Consider the following 13426-nt stretch of genomic DNA (forward strand, 5'->3'; position numbering starts at 1 on the left):
AAAGAAAGAGAGGGCTATTTAATCTCATCATGCATACATGCAAAAACTTCCACTTGAAACCGTATACTTAGAGTTCCCATTTCAAGGTCCTGAGACCTTTTTACTTTAACCATTTGTATCAATGTAGCTATGAAAAAACTGTGATTCTTCAGTCTGAAGTTTGACGGACGGTGATCCAGTGAGACTCACCACCTTATGTGGACCCCGAGTTTGAGAGATGTACTTTATCGGTTGCTTTGCTTCCAATTTTTTTCAGTCTAGGCAATATTGCCTGCAGAAGCAATATTAGAAAGTGGTGGAGTAGGAACCATCTTTCTTCTCATTACTTCAAAATCAGAAGTAGACTTGCAACAACATCTATAAGTAGGGTAAAATAAATCATCCTGCATTATTGCTGCATTACTTGGGATGCACTATTTAAAAGAGAAAATCCTTTTTCAGGATATACCTTTTGCATCCCCTTTCATGGATGTATCGAATGATCCTAACCATTTGATTACTAATCGGCTCCACCATGTAAAGTAGTGTTCAGATTCATTTTTTAATAGAATCAGATGAGGATTCAGGGACCGTCCAGGCCCATTGACACCCCTATCCATAACTTAACACTGATTGGTTAAGACTTCAAGCAGTATTCAATCATTTCAGTTTGTCATGCTCATGACCCACCTGAAATGAAGTGATTTTATTCAGTGATGTAATAAAACCCAACTTCTAAACACACTTTTGGCCCTGTTTGCATTGCAGGAAAATTATTTATCATGGAAAAAAATTTCCTGGGATTTTTTGTGTGACCACAATTAAAAGGGGAATGCTATGGCTATGGCTTATTTAGAGAGATGTCATATATATTGAAGGTTCCTCAAAATAAAACTTGAGCTGCAGTGATTAAAGTTTAAAAAAAAAAATTTCATTTGTAATCAAATAATGGAAAAGTATGAAATTTTGGAAAAGCTTTTCCATTCCAAACTTTCCCAGAAAATCCTTGCAATCCAAGCAGGCCCAACCATAATTAGATAAATCAAAGGTTCCTTCTAGGTCAAAATCATGTGAAGGAATGATTTAACATGATTTCAAGTGTAAATATTTGCATACTTGAACCAATAGAGACATCTCTGTCGTTCTGAAAGTTGCAATTGTTTACTTTAGCCATGAAAATGAAAGTTATCCAAGCAAATTCAGAAAGAGAAGATGCATCTTCAAGAGCAACAGTGGGTGATCTGCTAATTGTATCGATAATAATTTGATATGCTTCAGTTAAGAAACTCTAAAGACGATTGGAACATCATTGAGAATGCTTTCTAAAAGACTTCATCATCCCACTAGTGTTCAATCTTTCAATGGAAAGACCTTTCTACAAATACTCCCTTTTAAAATCATATTGATCTCAAAAGGAAAACCCAAATAAATGTTATGCATCCCTAGAAAATGACGATTTAAGAAAAAAAAAGAAAAAGGGTGGGGTTTTGCAAAATAAGTCCTCTACTTTGCTCTATTTGCAAAAAAAGTCTTCCTGTTTGACAATTTGCAAATAGGGTCATCACGTTTCAAAGAAATTTGCAAATCAGGTCATGCCACCAATTAGTGACCAAACTACCCATTGCAGATTTTTTTTGACTTGCAAAAGACCAAAATGTCCTTATATGTGAAAAGATAAAAATTACCTTGGAAAAGACTAAAATACATGTAGGGCGATGATATTTTCACTCCCTTTGCGGTACGCATTCGCTCCCCTCATTAACGCTTTTTCACGTCAAATCACATTAAAACGGGAGCGAATGCTTACTTTAGGGGGAGTGAAAATATCATTGCCCTACATGTAATGCTCAATGATATGTTTTCATAAGGTGGGTCCCACCAGCTCAATTCAAACGATGCATAGGTGGGGCCCACCATTTTGCCTCGTGATTTGATGGGGTACGTCCCACAATCCCCAACTGAGCCCACGTGTATGGTGGGGCCCATAATTTTGCACCGGGCGTGCCCATTTTTTTAACACCCATGCATAAGAAAGCTAGTATATATAGAAATGATATTCCCACACCTTTGATTCAAAACTTGTCATTGACTGTCATGGGTATTTCGTCACAAATTAATGGCATGCGCTGATTTGCAAAATTAACTCAAACATGATGGCTCTATTTGCAAATCTTCAAACTAGAAGACTCCTTTTGCAAATAAAGCAAAGTACAAGACTTCTTTTGCAAAAACCCCCCAAAAGAAGAAGAAGAAGAAGAGGTGACACAAGTGAGGAGCACCAAACTTCAGAGTATAACTTCTAACTGACATTAAACAACTTAATGGGCATTAAATAAAGTTCTAAAAAAATTCATCTCACAACAAGGAGATAATGCCCTGATGTGGGGTCCTCATAGATGATGATGTATGGTGTTTCTAAACTGACTTATTTAGACCCCCAAAATTGAAATGTTTAGAACAGTTAAGAGGAGTGGCCAATCTAAAAAAAGACACTAGAAACCAAAACATTTGCACATAGAACATGCCTTTACCCCTATAAGAAGGGGAATGAATTCAACTACATTGTGAGAAACAGTTTGGTTGCCGGATAATTTTTTTATCCTAGGAGCTTTTTAATCCCAACAGTGAAGTCAATGGGATTTGCTAGGTTTTCCCCCCCCCCTACAATTCCTAAAATTCCAGCCAAAATTTAGGGGTGTCATTACCAAATATGGGAATGAAGGAGAGAGAGGGAAGAGAGAGAGAGAACATCATTCCCTAGGAAAGAAAAAGAGGGGACAAGGAGTCCATGTCATGCTCATAAGCAATCATTACAAGAGTGAGATTAAAAAAATTCTAATGCTAAAAGGCAACCAAACATGGGATGGGATGAAAATTTTACTAAAAACTTCCTATGTTATAAATTTTACTGGGAAAAGTGAAAAAGAGGGTTTGGATAAGAGAACGGATCTGCACAAAAAAAATGGAAGAATTCACCTTTTCTGATAAAAGTGAGCTAGAAGGAACAACATTGCCCAGATGTATAGCTTGCATATAGTGTCTAGTCTCAGATTCTAATGGCTACATTGAAAGCAGGATATAAATCTTCTATTCCAGTGCAGAGAACATAAAACTTGGATGTTGAATTTTGAGTAACATAACATAGATGTTCAATATAGTGCGAGCTAGAGAGCTGACAAAGTTTGAGCGGTTTCACGTTCGACGAGTAATATGCAAGTTACTTGGTGGATCTCTACAAGTATATGTAAATTCTTTTTGCCGTTGTCCTTGTTGAATCATTGACTAGATGTGAATGGGTGATTTAATTTTAATCTACATAGAATTCTAAATTTTGATCTAATCAAGATATGAGAACAAAACTATGTAATTGACATCTCTGATGGATTTGACTATTCTGGAATTTGTTCTATAGTGAAACTTTCGGAATTTGAAGGATAATTTGTTGAGGTTTCTGAGATTGGATTTATGCATTTCTACATTTATTTATCCAGGTAAACTAGCTATGGTACTGGGTTGATGAAGATCTAAGCTAAGATTTCTACTTTCTGCTTTGGATATGAATTTGAAACTGTTACATAGGCATAAGGTCATAATCAATATCATATTTTTTTTATGGTCTTATCAATATCCATTTAAAAGCCAAATTCCTCCAAGTTGCACAGAAAATGGGAAGGCAGCAATCGCTGTTTGAATAGATTAAGTTGGAAATCTACTCATCCAATGGCCTCACTGGTGTTCACTTTTCATGCTAACAAACCCGTGTGGTGCCCCGACATACTCATATGCTAACACCAACCTTCTCCAGTGCAAGGCCTTGAAGGCCCTACACGCTTGACATCCGTTGTCATTTCTCATAATGCTCACAAACTCCAAGCCATTCGAGCCCTTCTGTGCTACCCAGCTCGCTATTGTCACGCACCACTTTAAACCCACTTCATGTGATCATCTTGCAACACGAGTTCATCGAACACAAGCCCTCAAGCCAAGTGCAGGTCCATATAGTTCGAGGCATGTACATGTCACACCAAATCCGCCAAGTCTCACGACATGACTAGTGGCATAGAGACCTATGCTAGGAACCAAATTCCGCAGGACCGAAATCCTACACAACAACTAAAACTATTTGGAGGCGACCGCTCCGCCAAGCCCACTTAGGACAATTTGTAAAGTTGTGGCACAAGTCCACTCTAGTGCTCGGATAGCTGAAGCTCTCATCATGGAACGAGGCATTGACAATGGCCACATCCAAATTTGCCAAACCCGAAGGGTACAGTAATCCAAGGCGCAAGCATGCACCATGGATCATTCCACAAGACTTGTGTCTCGCAAGGGTGGCCACCCTAGCATGAACTCATGATAAGACTATGGATTGGCGTATCCACAAGAAGTACCACGGTGCTGAGGCGTCAACATAGTTTAACCTCAGGCACCAGTCCGTACGTGCAGTGCAAATGAGAATCCAACCCAACTTACAGTGTCTTTCGCCCCTGTCCTAGACCAAAGAAACTGGAGCATCCCTATGGACAACTCACACTCCTAACCCAAAGCAACCTCAGGGCACGCCTACGAGCTGCAAGATGATTTCCCCTCTTTCCTCACTCACAGATGCAGGTCCTTGCACAACTGTTCATCCACCACCATGGTTTCGGCCCACATCTTATGGGGTTGTAGCATGTCACAAGAAGCAAACCCCCTAAGAGAGGGGGGGGGGGGGGGGGCTGGGGGGGATCCCACCAGCTTGAACAAGTGTGCCCATCAAAGGCGTTAAGGTTGCATACTTTCGAAGATGCAACAAGATGTGATCACTTTATTTTTTAATATCAACCGGGTCCCGTGACATCCTCACCTGATAACGTCGACACACTCGTTGACGCTAAGCAAACTTCTTCACCCAGCTCCACATTAGCAAACAACTTGGCTTCCTTGAGAAGAGACCCCACTGGCACTTACGACAACTTGGCCCTTCCTGACCACCTTCGTATTACACTGCTCCCAAATTCTACAAATAGTTGCCTTCTCAATTCTTCTAGAGTTATCCCAAAAACTAATGATGGTTTAGAGAACTCCACCAAACTCATAGAGGGTAGAGCGATCCAACTTGATCTCCTTCAACACCTGGATTTTGTAAGCTACAAAATAACTCTTGCTCCCTCTCATCTCCAACCCACGCAGTCTTGCCACATTCTCTGGTGGCACTGCACCCGCCTCACTTGGCCAAGGGCAAAGGAAACACCTCAATTGTCCTGCCTCTTCCAAGACAACGAGTATCGCTCAGGGATCCACAACTTCGACACTTCACCATGTGCCCACCTACTTCTTCAGATACACCAACGCTTGGTAATTGTCTCCTTGAGTACTTGCTGGCCAGCACTAACACTACTAGTCACTTAAATCTTCCATCAGTCGGATTGAACAACCCTTTCAGTCTTGATTCCCTGCATTACTAAAAAAAAGTATGATGTTCAGTTCTTTGAATGGCTGATGTTCTCGGCCAGTCAGAAGCCAAAGTCACAGCGAATCCAAGAGAATCAGAGCTTCAAGCTAAAATCTGTTCTAACCGGTAGCCTCCACATACACAAATACTAGAGGATTAATTTTCTAATGCCTTCACAGATTCTTCAACTTCAAAATCAGTCAAGCAAGTATATAGCTTCTGAGTGGAATCAGGCACATGTATTGTGTACTAATGATCACTAGCATTCGGGCCTCTCGGTTGATGTCAATTTTGACACGTCCAGCAAAGGTTGAAATCATTAAACGCAAGGAATTTGCTAGTATTGTGAAAGACTTGATTATCTCTAGAATATGGGTGGAGTCACAGTTAATAGGTTCCAGGATTAAAGTAAAATCGCAATCAGACTAAGACAAAACACTGGAAGAGGTTAACAATTCAGGTTTTAGAGCCCAAAAGTAAGTTAGAAGAGAAACCAGATTTCAATTCTACAAGAAAGATTCATGGAATTTCTTTCAAATTGAATTTTCAATCCTTAAATGATTCAGAACTGTCTCAAATGCCATAAGCTTCATTTGAAAAAAACAAAAAACAAAAAACAAATAAACAATCTTTCATCAGCATATAACTGTCTACCACCAGAACCGTGAGTGAAGAATTGGCAAGAAAAGTAGTTTTCTTCTTCAAGACTTGAAGGACGTTTGCCTGTACTGTAGGTGTTGTGAAAAACAAAAACGCTTTAGTTCCTACAGATATGGTGACATATCATTCCAGAATTCTGGATCCTTTTCAAGAACTGAAATTCAGAACAAGTTAAGGACAGATTCTCTACTAACAATTGTTGATCTGTTCTTGCAATTGAACTCCAAGTGTTGTCATCACTAACAGATGTTGCAATTGAACCGAGACTTTGAACGAGTGATGATAGATTCTGCAGCAACCTGGTTAAATCTCTCAGCTTCTTTTCCAGAACACAGATCTTGCCGTCAAGTTGAGGTTAAGCGGAAGAAAATTTGTCCAGATTTATAGTTAACACGATTTCCAAATCAGATCTAGAAAGTTCTCCAACAGAAGATCTAGATTAAGAGTTTGAACCACAGTATATCTCTTAGAACTGAAACCGAGACTAGCAATGAACAAAGTTCTGATTTCTTTTTACTCGACTACATCCAAATTCTAAAAACATACAGGACTTAATAGTTGGAAGAGATGAATCACTTACTAGCTTCTTGATATGACTGAAAAATCTAGTAAGAAAATATTTGAAATTCAACACTCTTCAGCCTAAATTTCCAACAGGATCATTATCATGATTAAATCTTCAAACATGGACAGTAACAAACAGCTTCAGGACTGTCTACCTTGATTCTTCTTGCAAGAAGAGTCACATGCATCAGCAATGGGACGTCGACTCAGTGATCTTGATTAAATCCTTGATTAACAAGGAAAATATAACAAGGATAGAGGAAAAGCTGAAGCAAACAGCTTACAATCTTCACTCTACCACACAAAAATTCGAGCAAGAGGAGCTTCTTCTTGTAAGGAAATTTCCCTTTAAACTTCTCTAATTAGATCTAAGATCTAGAATCAAATTGAATTCAAATTCAAAGCTCCCACAAAAAGAGGGGGAATGGGGCTTTAATAGATAGCCCAAATACAAGAAAAGACTAATCTACCCATACTTAATGGAAATCAGAGACAACCATCTTAGCTCTAGGATTCTCCTGCTCTGATACCACCTATCAAAGCAATCATCTTTAGCTCTACAGGATCCTTCTGCTCTGAATTCACTTTTTCACGCTGACAAACCCGTGTGGTGCCCCAACATACGCATATGCTAAGGCTAGCTTTCTCAAGTGCAAGGCCCTGCACACGCCTGACATCACTTGTCATTTCTCATATGCTCACGAAATCCAAGTCATTCAAGCCATAGTTTTAAACCTCCCTCGCGTCATCTTGGACTCCTCCAAGTCGACTCCCTTTTCCCTTGGCAACGTTCCGCGTTTTGCCGCCGTGTTCTGTGTTTTGCCCTACAAAGTCAATAAAATTTCTTTTGACTCTCTCGAGTTATGACCGCGTCAACCGAGGACTCTGTGTGTGTGTGTGATAGTGGTGGTGAGTTTTTTTTTTTTTTTTTTTTTTTTTTTGGGGGGGGGGGGGGGGGTGGGTGTTCTATGATTGGAGAAATAAACAAAGGGGTACTACTGATCAAGGAAACAGGATTCTTCCCTGGGAGTGGGGGACCGCAATTCCCCGGTTCGCGAATCCGAAACGGGAATCTTCTTGAATCCCAAAAAACTAGGAATCTCGGTTCGGATTCGCCGGAAATCCGATTCCCACTTTGGGGAATCCCGGCTTATGATTATCCGGAAACGTGATTCCCACTTTTGGGAACCGCGATTTAATGTTATATAAAACGCAATTTTCCAGCGATTCCCCGGAGATTCCTTGGCAATTCCCAACTCCCCAACGATTCCCGACGATTCCCCGTTGAATCTCCCGTGACTCTCCGGTGAATTCACGATTTCCGCTTCCGACCATTCCGGGGGCCTTCGATTCTCGCTTTGGCAACCTTGCTACTGATACCATAAACTAATGTTACCATCTAGTTTATCCACAGTAATGATCAGGTATGGTATTCAATTCATTTATAGAATGTAAGCAAATAAGCTACTTTTCACACACTACATGAACATGATCAATTCTAGGCAGTTTCTAGTCTACAATCCCAGAAGATCATTGGGCCTGACTATGTGTGGTAAGATGCCTCCATGGTGCAATAGCAATGTAATGTACACATAATTATGACAAATAACAATTGTCTTAATGGCACCAATTGGATCCATAATTGTTTTTTTTTTTTTTTTTGAATGGTTGGATCCATAATTGTTCTTAACAGGACTCAGGGTCATCACTCATCAACATAAAAAACTAGAGGGTATTTAATCAGTGATTAAGTTGGGAGAAGGTATTACATGTTTCAAAAGACATTTGAGTTAATTTGTTATATAAATGATTGCAATCTAACCTATTAGACAATAAATCGACATATTTTTAAGCAAGAAAAAAATATATATATAAATGGAATTACTAAGCTATAAATGAATAATACAACAAATACTCTATTTTCATAATATTTTGTGCTTTTAAAAATTTTTTATTCCTGACTTTTTTCCGTTTTTCACCTTTTTCAAAATTCTTAGTGATGGGAAAGGTGACTGATGCAGTTCACTGGACATTCCAGCCATAGTTACCAAGGAGGGAAACGAAACGTGAAACGGAAACGGGAAACGCATGAAAAAAATACAAGGGAAACAAGAAACGAAAAACAATAGAAAATCGTACGAGAAACGTGTTAGGAAATGATGTGTTTTTTCAAAAATGATTTTCTTAAGTTCCACACATGTTTCCTACACGTTTCATATGCACTTTCTACGAGTGCTGCATACGTTTATCACGCGTTTAGACATTATTTACATAAGTTTTCCATATGTTTCCAATGCGTTTCAGAAACATTTCTCCAATTTTGTATCATATTTTGGAAACGTTTCCGAAACGTGTTTCCCTCATTTTAGGGGAAACGAGTTTCCCGCCCAAGGACTTTCTGGCAACTATGATTCCAGCAATCTGAGACAACGCCTGATGGAACTTTTAATAAAAGTGGCCTGAAATTTCGTGAATCCGAAACGGGAATCTTCTTGAATCCCCAAAAGTTGGGAATTTCGGTTCGGATTCGTCGGATACCCGATTCCCACTTTTGGGAATCGTGGTTTATGATTATCTGGAAAAGTGATTCCCACTTTTGGGAACCGCGATTTAATGTTATGTGAAAAGCAATTTTCCAGTGATTCGCCGGAGATTCCTTGGCAATTCCCAACTCCCCAACGATTCCCCGGCGACTCCCCGACGAATCTCCCGTGACTCTCCGGTGAATTCACGATTCCCGCTTCCGACCATTCCGGGAGCCTTGGATTCCCGCTTTGGCAACCTTGCTACTGATACCATAAACTAATGTTACCATCTAGTTTATCCACAGTAATGATCAGGTATGGCATTCAATTCATTTACAGAACGTAAGCAAATAAGCTAGTTTTCACACACTACATGAACATGATCAATTCTAGGCAGTTTCTAGTCTACAATCCCAGAAGATCATTGGGCCTGACTATGTGTGGTAAGATGCCTCCATGGTGCAATAGCAATGTAATGTACACATAATTATGACAAATAACAACTGTCTAAATGGCACCAATTGGATCCATAACTGTTCTTAACAGGAATCAGGGTCATCACTGATCAACATAAAAAACTAGAGGGTATTAATCAGTGATTAAGTTGGGAGAAGGTATTTCATGTTTTAAAAGACATTTGAGTTAATTTGTTATATAAATGATTGCAATCTAAACTATTAGACAATAAATCGACATATTTTTAGGCAAGAAAAAAAGAAATATATATAAATGGAATTACTATACTATAAATGAACAATACAACAAATACTCTATTTTCATAATATTTTGTGCTTTCTAATTTTTTTATTCCGGACTTTTTTTCAGTTTTTCACCTTTTTCAAAATTCTTAGTGATGGGAAAGGTGGCTGATGCAGTTCACTGGATATTCCAGCCATTGTTACCAAGGTGGGAAAAGAATTCGGGAAACGAAAAGTGAAACGGAAAAGGGAAACGCATGAAAAAAAAATACAAGGGGAACGAGAAACGAGAAACAATAGAAAATCGTACGAGAAACGTCTTAGGAAATGATGTGTTTTTTCCAAAATGATTTTCTTAAGTTCCACACATGTTTCCTACACGTTTCATATGCACTTTCTATGAGTGTTGCATACGTTTATCACGCGTTTACACATTATTTACATAAGTTTTTCATATGTTTCCCATGTGTTTCAGAAACATGTCTCCAATTTTGTATCATATTTTGGAAACGTTTCTGAAACGTGTTTCCCTCATTTTAGGGGAAACGAGTTTCCCAACCGCGAGAAACGCGTTTTATGGGAAACGGGTTTCCCACCCGCCCAAGGAGTTTCCGACAACTATGATTCCAGCAATCTGAGACGACGCCTGACGGAACTTTTAATAAAAGTGGCCTGAAAAACAGCATGGCCAGTTTTTCACCCTTTTCAGTCTTTCTAATATAAACTCCCCAACTCCAATTATAGTTGCAAGTCAACTCATCTGGGTTAAAACCCATGTCACAACTCAGTACTCCACAGTTATAAATATCCTTGCCACTTACAAGTGATGTAAACCAGAAAAAAAAATTGTAGCGAGAAAAGCTCACAATTAAGAAACAAAGGATACAATCCCAGCTTGGGTTCGGCCTGTAGCTCAATTGGTCAAGGCTCTGTACCCCAACCTTGAGGTCATAAGCTTAATCCCAGCTTACCTACAAGCACGTACGAACACGCACATACACACAAAAAGAAGAAGAAGAAGAAGAATAAAAAGATACAATGTAAATAGTCTATAAATTATATAATCAAAAGCTCTGCAAGTCGTTTTCATAACAAAACTATAACTGATAGGAAAAAACTGAATCATTTCCAAAAAGAAGAAGAAGAAGTGCACCTCATAAACCAAGAAGTGCACCTCATTAAACCTTCAGGCTGCTCCAAGATTTTGTAGCTTATCACAGTGAGGCGTTGGATAATTTCTCATCCAATGACGCCTTTGCAGTTCCATGTGACAGTAGCGCCCAAGTACACCTTTATATTCCTTCATTACATTGAACTCAAGGTTTGCTCTAGAAGGGCTTCCCTGTGGAAATTGTTGATCAAAATCAGATGATTTAACATAAAACTCTACTCCATGTTTCTCAGTGACCTTGGGGATCTGATAGGTATACGTCTTCTCCAAAGAAAAGTCCGGCTCAAAAAATGGTAGGTATGCAACTAAGAAGATAACCAAGATCGGTAAGACATGAAGCAAAGCCAATAAATTGAACCCAACTCTATGGACATTTGCATTCTCCCTTTGTTCAGTAGCCATTCCTCTAGCCCTGTACACATGTGCAGCTCGAAACACGTCTGGCTGAGAACCAAAGAAGAACGACCTAAAAATCTCATCAGGGTCAAAATCAACATCAAACATATCGTGTTCAGTCCTCCTCCTCCTCCTCCTCCTCACATTATGCTGCTGATTGAATTCAAATTCTTCAACCAAACCCGTTTGATCGTATTGCCTCCTTGCTTGTTCATCACTCAAACATTTGAAAGCCTTGGAAACCATCTTGAACGCCTCTTCTGAAAATGGCGCCTTGTTCTTGTCTGGGTGGACCTTTAGAGACAATTTCCGATACGCCCTTCTAATTTCTTCAACTGTACAACTCTTCTCGACACCGAGAATCGAATAGTAATCCTTGTGCCTCTTAATTTCTCTGATTATCTTAACATTCTCGTCGGTATAATTTTGATCCCCATTTGAGAAGTTGCCTTCTTTCCGAGGAACTGGTTCTTTCTCTATGACTCTTTCCTTGGATGAAGAAGTGGAGGCAGTAGAATCTAACATTTCGCACGCGGCGAAAAGATCATCAACAGATAGGTTATGGTCTAAACGTTGAGCAATTCTAATGAATTTCAACGCACGTTGCTTATCGCCGGATTCAATAGCTGATTCTGCAATTCTGATGCACCTTAGGGCTTCATCCTTATTACCATCCATTATAAATCTACTTCCTAAAATTTGACTCGAACTAACAGATTCTCAATGGAAATGATCAAAACCCTAGGTCAGCAAACCATAAACCTCAAATCCCAAATCCTACATATTCCATCATGAGGGCATCAATCTGCGTGGAACCCAAAAAATGTCAAAACCAAACTTAATATGCTAAGTGGAGAAATTTAGGGTTCATTATCAAAATTCAATAAAAATTGAGAACAAGTAAATTTTAAATGAAAGCCCAGAAAACCCTTCATATATCTTTCCAAAAAAGCAATTTAAAACCCTAATAGCAGGAAACCTCCGAAATTCTAATTAATAAATTAGGGTTTCGTCCTAAAATAAAACTCCGAAATTAACTATCTGTCCATGAAAAAAAATTGAAGAATCCAAACCCCTGTGGGGAAAATAACTAAGATTTCATCAATCTAAATGCTCATACTCCATCCAATGATCCAATCACCCAAATAACGTGGTTTCCAATAAATATATAAAAAAAAACCCAATTCCCAAAGGAAAATGAACTTTGCATTTCATTTATCAAACCTTCGATCTAAGCAAGAATAAAACTGAAACCCTAACTCAAAAAAATAAAATAAAATAAAGACTGGTGAATCCAATTTCAATTAGGGTTTCATAATAACACAAACCTTGTCTACATAAAATGGCTAAAGATTTGAGAGCAGGGAAAAACAACGCAGCGAGATTAAAATGCTTCCAAAAGCCTCACGAGACTACGACTTAGAGAGAGAGAGAGGCTCTTCGTGGTGTTAGAAATGGACGGTGGGCCCCAATAGACAAATGAGAAAAGATGAAAGCTCATACGTGGCCCAATGTGTACCGTACACGTGGGTTAGTCGAAAATATGGCGTTAACCTGAAGTTCCCAAAAAGGACAAACACACGCAATGCGACGGTTCCTCGTGGGGTGATCTGAACCGTTCATTTCATGGTCTCCACCGTAGATAGTAAGGCTGCACAAAAAACCGGCCAAACCGATAGACCGAACCGAACCGGCCCTTTCGGTTGGTTCGGTTTGATTTTTCTAGGCATTGGTTCCGTCACGGTTATAACTTTTACCGAACTGATCCTATCGGTTCGGTTCACGGTTTTTGACATTTAATCCGAAAAAAACCGAACCAAACCGATGGACATTTTTGCCACTTGGGTTATTCTGCGGTTTTTTTTGCTCTTTTGTAACTTAACCTTCTTGTTGTGAGGTAACATGGTGGATTAAAATTTAGAATTGAATCGCTGTAAAATTTCCTAATAGCCAATCTTTGGTCCACATGCGGCACGAGCATCTGATTAGGTCCCACTTT

General features: G+C 39.1%; 1 protein-coding gene across 4 annotated transcripts; it reads right to left on the reverse strand.

Annotated features, from left to right (window-relative positions):
* Positions 1 to 3516: 3516 nt before the first annotated feature.
* LOC143852628 (DnaJ heat shock amino-terminal domain protein (DUF1977)) lies at positions 3517 to 12873 on the reverse strand. Of its 4 annotated transcripts, none has more exons than XM_077362110.1 (3): positions 12756 to 12873; positions 11014 to 12232; positions 3517 to 5422 (listed from the first exon to the last, which is right to left on the reverse strand). In XM_077362110.1, the coding sequence occupies exon 2, from the start codon at positions 12103 to 12105 to the stop codon at positions 11047 to 11049; it is 1059 nt and encodes a 352-aa protein (XP_077218225.1). In that variant the 5' UTR covers positions 12106 to 12232; positions 12756 to 12873; the 3' UTR covers positions 3517 to 5422; positions 11014 to 11046. The 4 variants fall into 4 exon arrangements, with proteins under 4 accessions (XP_077218225.1, XP_077218224.1, XP_077218223.1 ...); XM_077362109.1 differs by having other exon boundaries at positions 3518 to 5414; XM_077362108.1 differs by lacking the exon at positions 3517 to 5422 and adding an exon at positions 7587 to 10831.
* Between the last annotated feature and the right edge of the window lie 553 nt (positions 12874 to 13426).

Source organism: Tasmannia lanceolata, unplaced genomic scaffold (genome assembly GCF_043159265.1).
Source record: "Tasmannia lanceolata isolate RefF3 unplaced genomic scaffold, GAP_Taslan_0.1 ptg000019l, whole genome shotgun sequence".
In the NCBI taxonomy this organism is placed as follows: Eukaryota; Viridiplantae; Streptophyta; class Magnoliopsida; order Canellales; family Winteraceae; genus Tasmannia; species Tasmannia lanceolata.